The sequence below is a fragment of the Macadamia integrifolia genome, chromosome 12 (assembly GCF_013358625.1).
Source record: "Macadamia integrifolia cultivar HAES 741 chromosome 12, SCU_Mint_v3, whole genome shotgun sequence".
Taxonomy (NCBI): Eukaryota; Viridiplantae; Streptophyta; class Magnoliopsida; order Proteales; family Proteaceae; genus Macadamia; species Macadamia integrifolia.
The window spans coordinates 12,315,760-12,336,570 of record NC_056568.1 but is presented as its reverse complement, the minus strand read 5'-3'; the positions used below and the strand labels follow the sequence as shown (position 1 = coordinate 12,336,570).

The 20,811-nt window shown below is 38.3% G+C and overlaps 2 protein-coding genes across 2 annotated transcripts; both read left to right on the top strand.

Moving 5' to 3' along the window:
* The first annotated feature begins 1,568 nt into the window (after positions 1 to 1,568).
* On the top strand, positions 1,569 to 3,516 carry LOC122057830 (fe(2+) transport protein 1-like). Its single transcript, XM_042620134.1, has 3 exons — positions 1,569 to 2,270; positions 2,363 to 2,512; positions 3,101 to 3,516. Exons 1-3 carry the CDS (start codon positions 1,674 to 1,676, stop codon positions 3,404 to 3,406), a joined length of 1,053 nt encoding a protein of 350 aa, XP_042476068.1. The 5' UTR covers positions 1,569 to 1,673; the 3' UTR covers positions 3,407 to 3,516.
* Positions 3,517 to 8,018: 4,502 nt separating this feature from the next.
* Positions 8,019 to 8,903, top strand: LOC122057690 (protein P21-like). The gene has a single exon (XM_042619895.1). It carries the CDS (start codon positions 8,071 to 8,073, stop codon positions 8,857 to 8,859), a length of 789 nt encoding a protein of 262 aa, XP_042475829.1. The 5' UTR covers positions 8,019 to 8,070; the 3' UTR covers positions 8,860 to 8,903.
* The last annotated feature ends 11,908 nt before the right edge of the window (positions 8,904 to 20,811 follow it).

Sequence of the window (20,811 nt, the reverse complement as noted above, 5' to 3'; positions counted from 1 at the left end):
AAAAAAAAAAAAAAAGGTGTTTATGATTGTTCTTAAAAAAACGAAACAAAAGATGTGGCAGAACTAGGATATTTATAGTATGAGGTCTACCCATTGCTAGATGTAGATGTGCATACTAGATCAATATGAAAATCATGATTTATTTCATCATAAAACAAATTGTTGAAAATTTGTATTTGGTTCATGTTTGTATCCTTTTAGGGGAATTCGTATTTGATAAATCGGTTTCCAAAAAATCTATCTAAATCCATCCGAAAGCTAATCAAATGTGGATATGGATATTTTAATTTGATTGTATAAATATGATTACATAATTTATTACTACTTGGTAAAACAACAACAACTACCATGGTAAAACCTTATCCAGCTTAATAGGGTTGGTTACATGAATCCAAGCAAAAACAAAGAAAAAGAGTAGTAAAGTGAAAAGAAACAAAACACAAAAGCAGTAACAAAGTAGAACATTGCTTGATGGGATCCACAACATGGATCCCAGTGCTCCGGTATGCTCTATTCGAGGTCATACTTACGACGATAGCTAATATGTGCATATCTTTCCTCAAAACTTCTATGATCATCTTCGGGTTGCCCCCCACTTTTTAGATCTTTCTATTTGGATCAGATCACTCTTTTTTACTGGTGCATCCATAGACCTCCATTGAATATAATTATTCCACCCAAATGACTTTATTTGTAATTCCCAGTATATTACAAGTGATTAAACAAGAAATTAAAAGAAAAAAAAAAAAAAAAAAGAGTTCATAAGAACATTGATAGATATATAATTTAAGATATGACACTTCAATATCAACCCTAATGGGATAGTAGATTCAATCCAACTTTACATCCCTAAAAGATATGTTTTTGGGTCGAGTCTCATATTATGAATCGGTTCCTAATTTGTGCCGTGGCCCAACAACAATGTTTCAATTTCAACCATAATTAATGGCGGATGTCTTGCTCAATTGAAAGTCGGGCACACATCAGAAATCTTTGAGCCCTTTACGTGTTTGGCACAGGCAACCATATCTAAGCACATGGCTACCACGAGGGCTCATGTCTATGTTTTTGCCCCTCAAAATTATGGAATTTACACAAGCTAATATCTTTGACTAAGGTCAAAGACCAAACCATGGTTATAAAAGTCTAAATTGGCTTTCAAATCGGGTTCAATCAATTTCAATCCAAATCAAACCAGAAACATTACAAACATTGTTGAAAGCGGCTAGAATCAGGATCAAGATCTGCCAGAATCAAGGATCGAATTGGTCCTTACCGATTATTATCATTCAAAATCAGCCCTCAGATCCAAAATCACAGTGAATCTAGGGTTCTTTTCGTGTGGATTGATCATATCAAATCGGGCGGAATTGGGATTGATCATGGCCAATTCCTATCCGAATCAGCCAATCTTTTAGTCGTAAAGGTAGGCCAAATAAATAAAGAGAATTTCAAGGGTATATTTTAGAAAAGCAATATTCCATTTGATGCCCTCTATTATTTTAGGAAATTATTAGCCAACCCCACAACGTACAATTATCCTAAGGAAGTAATAACACCTAACCATACAACCAACGTAAACCATAAAGAGAGAATCAAATTCTGTTCTCCCCTCAAAACTCTCACACCTCAGACCAAGAAAAATACTCTTCCCCTAAAGCCCTCCAACAGCCATGGCCACTACCAGAGCATCTCTCACACACTTCCTCTTTCTCCTCCTCTCCTTCATCCTCCAAACCCCCGGCGTCACCGGAACTCCGGTAGCATGTGGGCCCGGAGCCGCCGGAGATTGTTACGACAAACAGGAAGCACAAAAACTTAAGATTATAGCCTTCATTGCCATACTAATCACTAGTATGATAGGTGTATCTCTTCCTCTTGTCTCTCGTTCAGTTCCAGCTCTTCAACCAGATAGAGATCTCTTTGTTTTAGTAAGGGCTTTCGCCTCTGGTGTTATACTCGCAACTGGGTATATGCATGTATTGCCTGATTCTTTTGATTGTTTGAGATCTCCATGTTTGCCTGAGAATCCATGGAGGAAATTCCCTTTTACTACTTTTGTTGCTATGTTATCTGCTGTGATGACTTTGATGATAGATTCATTTGCTATGAGCTTTTACAAGAAATTTAACAGTAGTGGACGTGGGGAAACATCTACAAGGATTACTGTTTCTGAAGAAACATGTAAGTCTGGGCATTACCATGCAATTGGAGGAATAGAAGATGAAGAACCAAGTGAACAATTATTAAGAAATCGCATAGTTGCTCAGGTTAATTTGGTGTTCTTGTTCTTCTTTCTTGTTTAAGCTACAGAATTAACCTAAAAAAAATTAAAATTAATTATGGGTTTTTTTAATTTCAGGTTTTGGAACTAGGGATTGTAGTTCACTCTGTGGTGATTGGGCTTTCTTTAGGGGCTTCTCAGAATCCTTGCACCATTAAGCCACTTGTGGCTGCTCTTTGCTTCCATCAGCTCTTTGAAGGAATGGGTCTTGGTGGATGTATTTTACAGGTAATGCTCCCTCTCATCAATCTCAAATTATCCTTCTCCCTTAGGATTCTCTTCTCCAGATGCATGGCTCTGATATCACTTGATATCACTTGTTGAGACTTAAGTAGAACTTATCTTTTAAAAGCAAATGATGATGCAGAAGGTATTTAAGTCCTTATAAGTCTTTACATCTGCTACTGACATCCATTCGATGTGGAATAACTGCTTTTGCATGGAACCCCAACAAATGGAACAATGGTTCTCAAAGGAAAAAAATTTCGCTGCTGCCCAAAGCTGCAACCCCATGGTAACAGCCAAGGGAATGGAATCCCAGGGGCAGCTTTGAAAATACCCACCTAGGGTGTATTTTTTCACCTATACCCCTGAGATTCCATTCCCTTGGCTGATACCAGGGGTTACATGTACTTGGCTGCAACCCAGGCAGTAGCCAAGTTTCGTTCGTTCTCAAAGGGACAAAACCAAGCTAGTGTTAAAAAACACTAATCTACTCTTAATTTTTTGGAAATTCTTATCCCACTAAGATAAACTTCAAGACCCATTTGATCTTGTGGTACAGTACTGTGTTTTAACAAAACTTTCTATGATCAGGCAGAGTATGGGAACAAGATGAAGGCAATAATGGTGTTCTTCTTCTCAACAACAACTCCATTTGGGATTGCACTTGGGATTGGATTGTCAAATGTGTACAGTGACAACAGTCCCACATCTCTGATAGTTGTGGGACTATTAAATGCTTGCTCAGCTGGGTTACTTAACTATATGGCATTGGTTGATCTATTGGCAGCAGATTTCTTGGGACCCAAGTTGCAGAGTAGTGTAAAGCTTCAGTTGTTAGCTTACCTTGCTGTTTTGTTGGGTGCTGGTGGCATGTCGGTAATGGCCAAATGGGCATGAAAATGGATATTTAGAATGTTTAGAGTAAAGATAGACTTCAATTATTTCTGGATACATTTTTTATATCTATCAAATACTTCTATTATTGAAGGGAAGATAGTTGTCTCATACACTGATTCTTGTAGTTCTTTTCTTTGATTGGTATCTGCAAGTCTATTTCCTCTAGAACAGCAAAAAAGAAAGCTTTCAATACTAGGGACTGAGAGAAGTACAAGACCTTTTATCTTCTGCAAGTGTCTAAAGCTGTCAACAATAGCTTTCACAGTCATTCAATTATTCTAAGGAGCTATCAATTTGAAAGGAGAGAGGGATGGCCAAAGCTGTAGTATAGTTAATTTCTGTGAAAGAGCTCAATCATGGCCAATGGGCATTTTGAGTGGTAGCATTTAAGGTCATACCAATTTCTTTGGCTTGGCTTTCATAAATTGTCATTTGTCATGGCTTTGTATCCCCCCAGAGCCTGAAAGTGTAGTGGGCCTAGTTTATCAGATATTTTTGGGCTCTGAGGCTTTGCTGAACAATTTTTTTTCATTTTCAACTTAAAAGAGACTGATGGTAAGGGAGTGCAAGTGTAATTTGGTATTATACAAGAGATGTCTCTCTAATAGTGGTATTCTCTAACGGTTGACGCTATAAATTTTCCTTTTCAATTTTGTTTTTCATTTTCTTTTCTTTTCTTACCTTTCAGATGGGTGGGCCAAGTGGCAAAAAATACAATGGGCTCTGCGATAAATGAGTTTAAACCTCCCTTATGGTTTTTTGACACAAGTAGACCATTTCTCTTTTTTCCTCATGGAATACCAGACTTTTTCTGTTAATAGGCAGCAGTAAATTGAATCAAGTAGAAATTGGAACATACTTAATTATCTAAATCTTGAACTCTAACCTACCATTGGCATGCATAGTCTAGTTAAATATGGGAGCTTGTGAAAGCCTCTCATGTGCAAACTAATGTAGAAGAGGAACTTAAGAAGATTTGGAGATATCAAAATCAATAACAAAACCTTATCTTCTTTATTTTAAGGGTTTTACCCTTTATTTTATAAGTGATGTTTTTGTTGTCATCCTCGAGAAGTTGTAATCTTCTTTTGATTGTCCGTTCTTTGCTTTAATTATTTCCAAAATTTATTTACCTCACGGGTAAAAGTGGATTTTTCAAATAATTTGAAAATGACTTATCATTATGTCATTATTAAAAATGGGAGATAGAGCACCACCTTATCGCATGGCCTATGGGCTAGTGCGAGGGCAATGAGTGCATGCATCAAGGCATCCAACAAAGGGGAAATGAAAGCATGCATTGAGGCATCCAACAGGGGGCAGGGTGGTCATTTTGTAACCCCTATTTGGGCATGGAAGTGCATAATCAAGTAGTGTTCTTTTCTTCATAAAAATAATTATTGTCTTGCATTATTTTCAAATATAAATATGAAATGATATCCTCAATGAAAAGCATTACATCAAAAGAGCAAAAATAAAGTTATAATTCATTTTTCATCAACTTTTGCTTATAACAAAAAATTTCCTTAAATAGTCCTCAGGCTTTAAAATGGAGGGTGATTGTTTCAATCTTTGAAGCCTGATCCTATTACGTGGTATATTGATGAATTGTGCTGAAACCATCTCTGAGTTGATGATAATTTTGAAGAATATTTAGAAATTTTGGAGGCTAAAGAACATTGTCGTGTGGGTGATGAAAGAAAGTCAGTGAATAAAAACCTTCAAGGGGCTGCTGCGCGGGCGGACAACTCTCTTTGAAAAAAATGTGATAGAATTTTTTTTTGGGTAAAAGTGATAGAAGTACTGATATGACTATATATATCTTATCCTTAAGATGTTCATCAGTGCATTGCAAAATATAATAATAAAGGTGCCCCCTCCTATCAGGGTTTTAGGAATCCGCATAGATGTTGGGATTGATCTTGGTCAATATCAATATTCATCGCCTAGCATTGGTCTAGATTGGATATATTTATCTTTGGTTTTCATGGGAAAAAAAAATCAATTTTTTACCCTTATTCTAAGTTGATCCACCGTTATGGGATCACCCTCCATCAATGATGATCTAATTCGTATCATTACTCTGATCCCTAAAATAGTACTCCCCATGCTCAAAATTTTAATGATAAAATAAGTGCATTACACCAGAATATAGATTTCAATGTGCATCCTCTTCATATTGGGATGTGGGAGCTCATACTCTCTATTTTTGTCTCTCCTATTTTGATTTATGTAGATGATATCATTATCTACATTGTCATTGATGTAAAGTACAAATTCCTCTTCTCAATGGCATTATAAGGAACATCTCTCTTTTTTATATAAATGCATATTTGGAAAACTCATAGGGCAAGCTTCCATGAAACAAAATGAGAAGTCCAATGGATAGCATTGGCATGGAGTCTTTACAAATTCTTAGTCTTAAAAGTCCATACAATTGAGGGGTGGATTTCTAGGCTTTCATAATTTAAGTGACAAAGTTTTGTCAAAGTCATTTCTAGAATTATAAATAGGCATAAATTTTTATTTAAGTTTCTAAAAACAGGTAAAACATAACAACTTTATCAAACGTTTTTTAGGTTGTTTATCCCTTTTTGAGAACAAGAAAATGCAAAAATGACAGAAGTGGAACATTGTCAAACAATGTCTAGCATTAATTATTATTATCCCTACTAGTTGAATGTTTGAAATACCTTTACCTTTATACACCAATCTCATTTTATGATAGTCACAGTGAAAGAATGAGTTAGATCCTCTCCAACCATGGTTTTCGAGCATGGTATCAGAATGATGAGTATTAGTCATCCTCAAAACCATTATGGTATCAAAATGTATCAATATTGGATCACCTGTATCATATAGAAATACCCCAATGTTATATTAAAAAACGATTTCTTTTTTTTATCCTTGATCGATACCGTATTGACCACGTATTGGGATCGAACACTTACTAAACCGATATAAATCCCCCGATATAGTAGATCCAATACCGATAATTAGAGCCATGTCTCCAACATAGGGGTGCTGGACATCTCCCAGTGAGACCTCTCCAGCTGACACCTATGCTGAGCGGATCCAACGGCTGAAAAAAACCATAAACCATGTTCTCTCTCTCTTCCCTGTTTTGCAGCCGTTAGATCCCTATCCAACACAGGTGTCAACTGGAAAAGCCTCACTAGAAGATCTCCTAATCTGTAAGAGAAATATCTTTTGGTGGGTGGAGGGAAACCACCCCTATTCTTAAATGTCCAAAATAATTTATAACAATTTATCAGTTCATTCACAAAAGAAATGGAGATTTCAGAAAGCGATCTTAAGAAAAGGTAGACGTTTGAGTCAAAAGGGAAGTTTCAATGAAGCTTCACTTGTTAGTATCATGTGATATTGCTTAAGAGATTATGGATGTTTTTCCTTTTATGAATTGTTTAGATTACAAAGGTGCCAGTTTGCAAAACCAAAACCATTTCTTTATTCAATTGTTGTTTACTAGAAATTAAAAAACTCAAGAATTTCTGATGGAAAAGAAGAAATTTTTGTTTTGTTTTGGGAGAAAATTTTCACCAGTGGCTGAATGATGGAACGTTCTAGATGTGGTCTCGATCATTCGTACTCTCCCTCCCCACATCTCTTATTCTACGTTGTCAATAAGTCACGGTGAATGGTTGGCCTTAAAGAAATTCAATCCTTTGTTTTGTATAGAATTTGTTTTATTATCAGCTGAAGATGTGGCCAACATCTGGAGTTGAAGGAAGGATGATTTCTAGTAATTAAATTTTGATGATGACTTGACCATGACATGATACATGATTGATAAGTGTATAAAAAAATACACAAAATTGTTGTTTCTCTGTGGCCCATTTGTAGTTTCCCAATTGCTACAACTCTTGAAAATCGAAATAAATAAATAAAAAAGAACCAAGATTTCAGATGAGGAAATTAGGGGTGCAAGTTTGGCTCTGACTATTCGAATCCGCCCGTAGCTTGCCTTGATTCCGAACAAGTGCCGCCTCAAAAATTTTGGCCCTAAGGACAGGTAGTCAGGGTCAGGGCCGATAAAAGTTGATGTCTTTGGCCAACCTAGTCCACCCTAAATCTGGCCCTGGTTTTAACCCGATATGGCCCTGGCATTCTGATGCACACCAAGAGTATTGGCACACTCACACACTTGGGAGGATCTAGTTGCCTCACCCTTCCGATATGAGTATGTGTTGGCCTTTTATTTAAAAAACAAAACATTTTTTTTTATTATTCTACTCAGTGTTTTTAATCAATAACCAACCTATTGGGCGTTAGTAGAATTAATGGTCACCTACTCTTATTCACATCCACCCACTCATACAAGGTTCAATATCATAAGCTTCTCCATTGAATGTCGACTCTTTTAAGTCGAAACGGCCAACGCTAGACTAAGCTAGCTGTTCTCAAAACCAAATACATTAGTTACGTACCCCAACCAATAGCTGCTTTTTATTCAAATTCCAGTCATAATCAAGTCAAAAGAAATAAACAACAAAGAAAAAAAAATTAAAAGTCAACAAACTCAACCACCGTCCATGTTGCCCGACAAATTGAACACGGCACTCCACTCTAAAGGCCAGAAGCTCATCGATTTTTGGAGAACTATAAACAAAACCCAAAACCCCTTTTAAACAATTACTTGTGAAATGGGCATCCCGTCCAACCTTCCCACCTTCTTCTTCTTCTTCTTCTTCCTCTTCTCTAGCATCCCCTTCTGGGTCTCCCAGGCAACTAACTTTGAGGTTACAAACCAATGCTCCTACACAGTTTGGGCTGCTTCTACTCCAAGTGGAGGAAAGCAACTCAAACCAGGCGAAACCTGGAACATCATCAACATGACCACTACTGGCACAAGCGGTCGGATCTGGGGCCGAACCAATTGCTCATTCAATGCTTCCGGCAATGGAAGTTGCGAGACCGGCGACTGTGATAACCAGTTCGAGTGCAGAAGCTACGGTGCCACACCTGTCACCCTTGCCGAATTCTCACTGAATCAATACAATAACTTGGATTACTACGACCTCTCTCTTGTAGACGGATTTAACATCCCAATGGAGATTAGCCCAAACAACAGCAATTGCCGATCAGTGAAGTGCGCCGCCGACATTAACAGCGAATGTCCGGTGGAGTTAGAGACCCCCGGAGGTTGTAACCACCCGTGCACCGTCTTCAAGACTGATCTTTACTGTTGTAAATCTGGCAATAATTGCTCAGCCACATACTTATCCGGCTTCTTCAAGAGTAAGTGCCCAGATGCTTATAGTTATGCTTATGATGATCCGTCTACATTCACCTGCCCTACTGGTTCTGACTATAGGGTTGTCTTTTGCCCTGCACTCTCTTCTCCATCCCCAGTTTCTCCTCCTCCTTATGATGCTTCTTTTACTCACATGTGTGTGAGTGTGAGGATGATCAATGTGAATGTACAATATTAGGGCTTCTCTTGTGGAGGTCATCATATAGATAGATTTTCAGATTCTTTTCCAAACCTAACAATGGTTTATGCAAATGATTCCCACAAATCTTGCCCATTGTAGTATCCATTAAAATACTGTTTGGGTCACAATAAATTTATTGGCAACAAATACACGGTAGAATGGGAAAATGCGTTGGCATTTCAAAATCGCAAGGATTCAATGAATATTATGGAATAAAACCGACTTCTATTTAGGGAAAGTGAGATCTTTCCAATGCCTCAAAAAAATTCAAGGACTTCAAAATAAAAGCAAATCATAATATAAAAGAAGAAGAAGATGAGCATAATCTATTAAAATTACTCCAAGAACACTATCCATTACAATCAATCCTAGCACAAACAAGGAGTTGCCATAAATGAAATTTGAGAAACCATGACGAAACATGGGCCACCATGGTCTTTAAGACAATCATGACAAAGCTCTGCCTGTCATGGTCTTTGCTAATCTACTTGAAAAGACATAACAAAAGAAGGCAGTGTAATACTAATATATCTAAGAAAAGACTAATCTTTTAAGGAAACATAAAGACAAGGAAAAAATGGTAAATCTCCTAAGAAAGGGTTGGGGTGGTCGCAGAGGTACGAAGTGTGTGGGGTGGGGGTTTGTAGATGGAGGGGGGAAGATGGGGCAGGGGAGTATGGTGGGGTGGGGTTGCATGGGTGGTGTTGGTGAATTTGGTGATGGTGGTGATGAGATGGAGTGAGAGTGGGGTTGAGACAGGGTTAGCCTTGTTAATAAAACAAATTTGGAACAAAACCTATGAGGGAGATGGACTACCCTATTTAAGTTAAGAGTTTTTGGAAGATAATCAATAAGTCTAAACAAGGTTGACAGCTCTTTTTTCTAAAACAAAACAAATACATTTAAATCCCAAACATCACTTTTAAAATTTGAGGTACTCCAAATGTACTTCGAAGTACCTCATCTTGAAAAGGAACATTTTTTTTTATAATAAAACACACATAATACTAATTTATATTAGTTAAAGTTAATATTGTCCATAGTAAGTGGTAATCATATAGTAGTGGCGGTAATAGCTAATTGATGCATAGATAGCACCACCTCATCGTTCGGCTTAAGTTTAAACATAAAATTAGGTTGATTACTATACACAGACAAAAACAAACTGATAGTGCTTAAAAGGTTAAAACGCCATGAGGGGGATTAAAAAAGCAATGAATTAGAGGCTCTAGGGCTGGGTCATCACTTCAAACTTCCTTGATCCGCCATCCACGGTTTTTGCTTTCATCAACTTGTAAAGGAGAGACCTTGCACTGGCTTCAATGTGGTTCCTGTCATCACATGGTTGGCTATAAAGTAAACAACATTAGTGTTGGAAAAAAAGTAGCATAGGCCCATCCATACATATTATCTCTTCCAGTTTTATGTATGGAACAAGCTAAGACATAGTTAATGTGTGGTGGATTTATGGTGAAAAGGAACATTTGAGGCTCCAAAACAAGTTTAATATTAATTTGGTAGAGCGCAAAAATCAACTCTATAAATTGTATTAATGATACTTTAACTTCCTTCTATCTATGATTAAATAAATTATTTTCCTCACAAAAAAAAAATATATATATATATATATTTTTTTTTTTTGGACCCGTTTATTTCAATGTTTACCCAAATATGTCCATAGCTCTTGAAGATCCAAATATATTATAGATCAGATTTTGTATCAGAGCCACAGTGGTGAATTCAGTTTTTTGCTTTGCAGATTTCTTTTCTTTGGTGTAATCATTTTATTTCTTGTTTTACGTCGGTGTATGTATCTTTGGACTATTGGGAGGAGTGGCAGAAGAGTGTAAGACCACGTTTGTGCCCAACTTATGTTGATGATACCCCTTCACATAACTAGATCTAGGAAGTTACTCCAAGTTTAAGAAATCTCAAACCATGAATCGTCTATCCCGCTCCATGTCGATGAGATTGGCAGGTGAGGCGAGCACAAGTTCTAATGTGCTCACTTATGATGAACAAATAATTGATCTCGATCAAAGGCTTAAAAAATGGGACATGCCAAAAATATCACAAAGGGAGGTTTACGAAAGAGATTGGCTTTCTACTTTCGAAACTATCAAAACTGTTGAACAAACTATAAATTTCACCCCTGATACAAAAGAAATCACCCATTTTGATCCTAGGTCTCTACAAGACCTGTATCACAAACACAAATTTAATTCTGTCCATGTCGACCTCGTCCAAGTGGCCATCAAACCTCTCCACCACGAAGGCCTAAACACATCTCTCCTGATAGCCCTTCGTGACCAAAGATTCCTTGAGTTCAATGATTCCCTTCTGGGAGCCATTGAAACCAGTCTTTGTTATGGACCCGTTCATTTCAATGTTTACCCAAATATGTCCATAGCTCTTGAAGATCCAAATATCCTCCATTCCCTCAAAATTAACCTCAAAACTCACGAATACAAAATGATGCATGGATCTGTTCCTATTTCCATCATTCACCGTATCAAATACAAAGCCATGAAAACTATCAAACCTCGAGCTCTCAAAAGCTCTCCCAAAGGCTCAACCCTTTACCTTGAAACCGACTGTCTTCAAGGCCAAATTGTTTACCCAAAACTTGTCCAGTGGAAAGACATCTCTTTCCCTGCTGAATGGCAGCTGCAAACAACTGCTATTCCACCTCAAATTTCAAATACCAATATCCAATCTATTTCCCAAGACTTAGATGGATTAGTAACTCTTCGGTTCAACCGACAAACTCTCCCTCCTATCTACCAAAGTTTCCGAAGGTCGTGCTCTGATGCTTCGACCTCTTCAAATTCTTTCCATTGGAGTCCTCCTCTCCGAACTCCTCCTCCTATCTCAAACCTTTCTGGATTAAATTCCGGCCAAAACGTTGTCCATGGAACCTATGAGACTTCCTCCTCTGTTCCCGAGTCAACACAACCAGACTCTGAGCAACCTCAATCTCCGACCCAGTCCGAGGTCGCTCCGCCCTGTAAAAACCCCGGTGTCTATATGCTTCAACTCGATGAGGAATACCAAATTGACAAACCATTACTTAGATCAGATTTTGAATCAGCCAAAAACCAACAAAAACGTAATTGGTTCTTCAAAACTTTTAATCTTGAACAACAAGCCAAAATTCGAACCAACTGGTATACGTTTATGACAAATCTTAAAACAAATGTTTTCTTTTTTACTTATTTTGATATTTATGCCTACGATAATAACATTGATTACCCCTGGCATAACCAAATCTCTACTCAAACTACTACCCACAAGTCCTGGACCCTCAATTCTAGTCCCCAAACCTCTGCTATCCATCCTCCACTTGACAGAATCAAATATGCTTTCAAAGATATTGATATTGCAGCTTCTCCTCTCAAAACAACTGAGCAAACTGACCTTGATAGAAAATTAATTGAACAATCAAATTTTACAAATTTAAGCCTCCACACTCTAGGAGAACAACTCTCCCCAGTTGAATGTCTCGTCCAACCAAAACCGGTATCTCCTCTACCACCAACGACTCTTCCCCTTTCAACCCCTCCTTTCAAACCTTACATTATTCCCTCAAAACAACAAAGTCAACTTAACAAATCTTTTCTCCTTGATCAAATTAACCATCATCTCGCTACATTAACTACTGTCCCCAACACGCCACATCAATCAACTGTTGAATCTGCAAACCGCACAATTCTCACCCTTGGTGGTTATTCTTTGGATTTCTCATCTAGTTCAAACACTGAATTCGTTTGTCCACCCCAAATTAATCAAATTGGTCAAAGTTCAACCCAACACCCTGTCTTTCCCGACCTTCAAATTGAAGCTAGAGGAATTGCTCCTCAGGCTTCTTACCAAAGTGGAATCATCTATGAATGGAACATAGATGGTTTGTCCAAACATAATCTCATGAACAAATTGTAAGAAATGACTATGGTTAGCAATGCTCACCATATTAAAAATACGGCTGATAGTGTTGTTGCTACTTTGCTCGTTTATGGTTTTACTGGCCAGCTTAAAGGTTGATGGGATTATGTTCTCACAGATAATAAAAAAAAAAATATTAACTGCTATCCAAACTACTCCTGAGGGGACTTCCCTCCTTGACGCCGAAGGTGACCCTATTGAAGATGCTGTCAATACCCTTATTTTCAGTATCGCAAATTATTTCTTAGGAAACCCTTCCTGTCTCAAAGATCGTACGGTCGAACAAATTTCAAATCTTAGGTGTAAGAAATTACACGACTTCAAATGGTACAAAGATACTTTCCTTACCAAAGTCTTGACTAGACCTGATGCCAACCTTTCTTGTTGGAAAGAAAACTTCCTCACAGGTCTTCCAACCCTTTTTTCAGAAAAAATCAAACAACGTCTTCGCAAAGAAAATGATGGGATTATCCCATATGACCAAATGACTTATGGCCAAATCATTAATCTAATTCACGAAGAAAGTTTAGCCCTTTGCACTAATATTAGATTAAGAAAACAAATTAACAAAGAAAACAAATTTTATAAGCGTTAGTTAGGAGGATTTTGTGAACAGTTTGGTTTTGCTCCTCTTAAACCTCCAACAAAATCTAGGCACAAGTCCTCTCAGAAATTCTACAAATATTTTTACAAATCCAAAATACATTCTTCACGCAAACCATTTAGGACTTTTGAATTTTACAAAAAATCCCCTTCAAAACATAAGTATAACAAACATAAGAAGCCTTTCAAGGCACCTAAAAATCCAACCCTTAGACCAGCTCAAACTTCCCAAGGATGTTTTAGGTGCGGCAAACCTAGCCACATCACCAAATATTGCCGTGTTTCAAAGCAAATTAATTCTTTACAAATTTTTGAACAAGACAAGACCCAAATCCTTGCCCTACTTCAAGAAACTTCTTCTTCTTCGGATGAACAAGATTTCAAATTAAACCAAGTTCAAGCTTCTGAGCATTCTGCTTCCAGCTCTTTCGATAATGACAATTTCCAGGCCTGTGCCTGTGACTCAAGCATTATTGGTTTAAGTTATAAGGATTGTGCTCCCAAATCTATTCGGATGTTGAGAGCATCTCCTCAAGCAAATATTTTTGAACAAATTGATAATTTAACTGATTCAGAACAAAAGAAAGGCTGCCTTGAACACCTCGAACAAACTATTAAGGCTCAAACCTCTATCCAACCCTACAACTTGCAAAATATGCTTCAAAAATTTGATAAAACACAAATTTCGACTCCTGACCACTCTACCAGAATCAAAACCCTTGAAAGTACTACTACTATATTGCAGTATGAAATTAAAAATATCAAACACCAATTATCCTTCCTTACTCAACCATCAAACCCCCAAGGTTCTTCCCCAAACCCTGAACCTATCCCAAATGAACCTTTTGTTAATCCTTTTTCAAATCCTGACCCTTTTGTAGGATTTGTTAATACCATTTCTAGCTACCAAAACTGCTATATCCACATAACTCTTGTGGTCAATGCCTCTTTCAGAAAATCCACCATTGCCCTTGTTGATTCAGGTGTCCAACTCAACTGTATTAATGAAGGCTTCATTCCAACCTAGTACTACAAATGTACGACCCAGCGTTTCACTGCTGCTAATGGTTCGGGTTGAATGTCCAGTACAAATTATCAAATACCCATATCTGTAACAAAGGATTATGTCTTCCCCAAACCTTTCTTCTCACCAAAGACCTTGACCAAACCATAATCCTTGGTCAACCCTTCTTAAAACAACTCAAACCTTTCAAAATTACCCAAGATGGAATTGCCACAAAATTCCAAGGTCAAAAGGTTATTTTCCCTTTCTTACAAGCCCAAAACCCTATAAATCAAATTGAAAACAAAGCAAAACAATTAAACTTTCTCAAAACAGAACTCACACATCAAAGGATTAATGAATAATTAAACCATCCCAAAACCATCCAACAAATCAACTAACTTCGTTCTCAATTTGAACAAAATCTTTGATCTGAAGTTCCTGATGCCTTTTGGCACCGTAAGAAGCATATGGTTTCCTTACCATATGTTCAGAACTTCTCAGATTTACAAATCCCTACTAAAGCACGTCCCACTCAAATGAACCAAACCCTTCTAGAGACTTGCAAAACTGAGATTAATGACCTTCTGACCAAAAGGCTTATTCGGACCAGTACTTCTCCTTGGAGTTGTACTGCCTTTTATGTCAACAAGGCCTCCGAAATTGAAAGAGGTACACCTCGATTGGTTGTTAATTATAAACCCCTTAGTGATACCCTCCAATGGGTTCGTTACCCAATTCCTAATCAAAAGGATCTTTTACAAAGAAAATACCAATCCAAAATCTTTACAAAATTTGACATGAAGTCTAGTTTCTGGAAAATCCAGATTCATGAGAAAAATCGATACAAAACTGCCTTCACAACCCCCTTCATTCAATATTTGGATCTTCAAGAGCTATAGACATATTTGGTAAACATTGAAATGAACGGGTCCATAACAAAGACTGGTTTCAATGGCTCCCAGAAGGGAATCATTGAACTCAATGAATCTTTGGTCACGAAGGGCTAACAGGAGAGATATGTTTAGGCCTTCGCGGTGGAGAGGTTTGATGGCCACTTAGACGAGGCCAACATGGACATAATTAAATTTGTGTTTGTGATACAAGTCTTGTAGAGACCTAGGATCAAAATGGGTGATTTCTTTTGTATCAGGGGTGAAATTTATAGTTTGTTCAACAGTTTTGATAGTTTAGAAAGTAGAAAGCCAATCTCTTTCGTAAACCTCTCTTTGTGATATTTTTGGCATGTCCCATTTTTTAAGCCTTTGGTCGAGATCAGTTATTTGTTCATCGTAATTGAGCACATTAGAACTTGTGCTCGCCTCACCTGTCGATCTCATCGACATGGAGCGGGATAGACGATTCATGGTTTGAGATTTCTTAAACTTGGGGTAACCTCTTAGATCTAGTTATATGAAGGGGTATCATCAACATAAGTTGGGCACAAACGTGGTCTTACACTCTTCTTCTACTCCTCCCAATAGTCCAAAGATACATACACTGACGTAAAACAAGAAATAAAACAATTACACAAAAGAAAAGAAATCTACAAAGAAAAAAACTGAATTCACCACCACCGTGGATATGATACCAGTTTACAGGGTCGATCTACACCAAAAATAGTTTACAGGATTGATCTATACCAAAATCCATGGAAATAGGGTTCTCCTAGTTCTGTATGGTGAGAAGAACGAGATCGATGCAATATTGTACTCTGATCCGACAAGTTGTGCAACACCGTGGCTCTGATACCATACCTAGTAGATCTAAGTTGTGCAAAACTAAGTTAAACAAATAAACGAAGCAAGACCAAGAACTCAAAATTAAAAGATAAAAAATAAAAGCTGCTTAACCGGATCTATTTTTCACAGTCGAGAGGCACAACTATAGGCTTCTCTGTGAAGATAGAACTAGAAGCAAGCTGTAGATGCAGATGCAGATGCAAGAAAATAATAGTACAAAATAATAGTTTGAAAATAAACTTTGATATTATTTGGAGATTTTTGAGTTACAGGTTTGGGTCTGACGATTTGAGAAGAGAAGGGTAGTTGGAACTTTGAGGAGTTTTTGAGGGTTGGCGATGCTAACCTTTGGAAGAGCAATCGGAGCCTCGTTAGGAGTTTTTTGAAGACCGACAGAGCTTTGAGAGATCTTCGATGAAGCTTGATCTTGAATCTTTGGAGAACTCTCGATTGGTAAGAGGGGGATGCTGTGAGGCTTGAACTGCCAAGTTTGAATCCTAATTTTCAAGTCTAAAATCCAAGTGCTTTGGAATGAAGTGAGGGGCTCCTTTTATAGAATAAGGAGGCTCATTTCAATTACATTTGGGTTTGGCTTTAATTTGAATTACATTTCATTTGATACTGTGCACATAAATTTGCATTTGAGGAGCACTATTGGCACCGAAAGTTGGATTTGTTCTTGGGCTTTAAATTGGAATCTTCTAAGATCGCACCATGGCATTCCACGTGTCAAGGACATAGTTTTCCATATTGGTTTGATCTAGGGGGTTTGTACCATATTTAATTGAGCCTGGTATTGGCATGACTGTCCATTAACCTGGGACAGTAGCAGTACCTCCTTTCCTCAAAGAGGTTATCCGAGGTTAGCTGACTAGCCAGTTTACAACCGTCTTGGCAGACGTTAGGGACCAAATTATTTTTTGATCGAAGATTTGGAGGTATTTCGTCGGGACTGATGAACTACAGTTTTGTATTTGGTCGAGGATGAAGCCTGGGGACTATGGGGCTCATCATCAAAAGGATTTTGAGCCATTTGTTGGGATTGACAGTGGGCGGGCATAGAGTTTTTGATGGAGCTTAGGCTGTAAGCACCGTTGTTGGATGCATCATCTGAGTCAGAGCCGAGTTCAGCAAGGCGAGCCAGAAGAGCTTCCTTTTCGCTTTTGATACTGGACTTTGAGGAGGCCAGAAGGGCCAGAACTGGTTTAAGGCCAGTAAGGCTTTGGATAAGGACAACTTTGTCACATTTGGAGGTGTCGCAATTATCCCACCATTTTATATAGTAGATGCGGGAGAGGACTGGGTTTCCAAATCGTGGGTTTGATAAGTATTGATCTCATAATCCCAGAACAGGATCCAGGCAAGGCGGCAATGGAGAAAAAATCACAGGAGAGCAGATTGGTGAGGTTGAGGCTGGGAGTGCTGACAGAAAAGCTGGAGAGATTCATGAAGAAGGGAAGGTAGAATCTTTGTCATAGGGCCATAAAGGTCCCACCAGCGCGCAAAGCAACGGGGAGTTTGGTTATTGAATTTATAATCAAAACAGAAGAACCAGGAATGTCGGTTAGTTCTGTTTTGAAAAAGAAAATCTTTGTACCATGCCTCCTGGTAGTCATAGTAAGTGTATCCGGGAGAGGTATAGGAGTGAGAGAAGTTTTTGGAGGTGAGAGGGTGGTTATTCCAATCTCGAAGAGAAAGGATTTTGCAGATGGTTACAGTTGTATGGGTAACCAAGGAGGGATCTTTTTTGTCAAAGTTGAGTTTGAGTTTGACGGAGTCCATATCAATGAGGATGAATTCATAGAACTCCTGGGTTTTTGCAGCAGAGGGGGAATAGAAATACCATCCTTGGAAAAAGATTCGTTGAGCCATGGTGATGGGGGACTCAATATAATTGTGGAGTACCTGTTCAATAGTAAAGAGATGCTCTTTTAGGGGTTTTTCAAAATATTGGCTTTTGAGTCTGCCGTGAGTAGTTTGAAGTGGTTTGGCTTGGATAGTTTGGAGGCTAGAACTAGCTTTGTTTGTGGGAGCCGAAGAGAGAACAATGGCATGGGCTAGAACTAGCTTTGTTTGTGGGAGCTGAAGAGAGAACAACGGCATGGGAATAGGGAAGGTTTGAGGAAGCCAGATGAGAATGATTGTGGGTAATGGCTTGGTTTGAGGGTGCAGGGGCAACATAACTGGATTTTGAACGTACAAGGGAATTTGAGGCCATAGATACTTTGGGAGGAGCCATTTGAATCAGGTTGATTTTGGGAGTTTCACCTTGTAGGAATTCATGAGTAAGGAAGTCAGGGATAGAATTTGATTCTCCTTTAATATATTCAATTTGGAATTCAAAAATAGAGAGTAAAGCTTGCCATCAGGAAAATATTTGTTTTGAAGCTAGATTTGAAACATCATTTTGTAAAACAAATTTAGCAGCACTGCAATCAACACGAACTAAAAATGGTTTATTTAACAATGCATTTTGAAATTTTTTTATGCAAAGAACTATGAGTGCTATAATTCTTCTGGGTGGAATTCCAGACATCAGAGGTAAATTAGACAAGTTGTTCTTTGTTATTATCATGGAGTCTTTGTTTGATAATTCCCCCATATCTAATATCAGAGGCATCAGTCTCAACTATTTTAAATGCCTCAGGGTTAGGAATAAATAAGCAGGGAATTTCGTGAACCAATTTCTTGATTGTTTAAATGGCAATAGTTTGGGCATAAGTCCAAGGAGCCGGAATCTTTTTAAGCCGGAGATATAAGGGCTCAGAGATTTTTCTGATTTGAGGAAGAAAATCATGAACGTAATTTAAGCTTACCAGGAATCTCTATAATTGGGTCTTGTCTAAAATTTGATCAGGGAATTTGTTGCCGAAAGAAATAGCTCGATCAATATGGGTCAAGGTTCCCTTTTTGATTAGGTGTCCAAGGAAACGGACTTTGGTTAAGAATAATTCAATTTTTCGTTTTGATAGGACAAAGCCATTAGTTTTGATGGTGTGGTAAAATATTCTTAAGTGTCTGAAATGTTGCTCAATTGAATCTGAAAAAACTAGAACGTCATCGATGTAGACAATTGTAAATTGTTCATATGAGTTGAAGATATCGTTCATAATTTTTTGAAATTCACTTGGAGTATTCTTGAGGCCGAATGGCATAAGTTGTGCAAAACTAAGTTAAACAGAACCACGGTTGTGGTGGTGAATTCGATTAGGAATTCATAGCTCTTGAAGATCCAAATATATTTATATATATATATATATAATAACCAATTAGAAATTTATTAAAATATCCTTTAAAATTTGTTATAAAATCCGTTTCAATTGAATATTTTGTTCTATGCACTTTGCCAAGCCGCGGCCTCGCCACCACCCCCACTTCCACATCTCTCTCTCTCTCTCCCCTCCACGCCCTCTCCCCCCTCTCCCTATCCACTCCCGCTCTCATTCTTGGACTCGGATCCTCTCCAATGCCCCAGTGCACCTAGTGCTCATCGAATAATCGGCAACAACACCTGAGCATTAACCTCTGGCCATCGGATGCGTACTAAGAGTATCGGTGCACTGACACACTTGGGAGGATCTGGTTACCTCACCTTTCCTATATGGGCCTATGTGATGAAACCCCGGCCTTTTATTTCAAAAACCAAACATATTATTATTATCCTACTGAATGCCGTAAACAATGCCCAACCTATTGGACGTTAGTAGGACCAATGGTCACCTACTCTTATTCGCATCCATCTATTCACACATGTATACGATAGGATTCAATCCCACAACATCCTCCATTGAATATCAATTCTTCAACCCGAAGCTACCACTACTAGACTAAGCTTATAGCTATTCGAGGTAAGGGTGTCAAAAAAGCCCGATCAACCTGAATTAGCCCTAGCCCGCCCTATGCCCAAACAAGGCTTGGGTTGAGATTTCAGCCCATAGAGTGGATTAGGGTTGAGATTTTTAGGTCCGAGGTAGGGTTGGGTTGGGTTTGGGTTGAGGTCTCAACTCAACCCAACCCAACCCAACCCAACCCAATCCAACACAACCATGTGTCTTAAGTATATAATCATATAAATATGCTAATGATTATTAATGAGTACTTCTAGAAAAAAGTCTTTCGTTTTCAACAATCTACACATAAAACTTTGGTCTTTGGCCTTTGAAATGCATCAAGATCAAGCAACCAAGTAACCGATAGTATTGGGTTGGACTGAATTGGTTTAAACTCGGCCAATCAGGATCCATTAAGGCTAGGTCGGGTTTGGCTAAACCCAACAAGGTTCGACCTGGGCTGAGATATCCCAACCCGACCTAAGGCTTGGGTTTAGTTAAAGAGACCTTAGGATTGGGTTGGGTTTTTAAAGCCCAGCCCAATCTCGATACCGTATCGACCACGTATTGGGATCGAACACTTACTAAACCGATATAAATCCCCCGATATAGTAGATCCAATACCGATAATTAGAGCCATGTCTCCAACATAGGGGTGCTGGACATCTCCCAGTGAGACCTCTCCAGCTGACACCTATGCTGAGCGGATCCAACGGCTGAAAAAAACCATAAACCATGTTCTCTCTCTCTTCCCTGTTTTGCAGCCGTTAGATCCCTATCCAACACAGGTGTCAACTGGAAAAGCCTCACTAGAAGATCTCCTAATCTG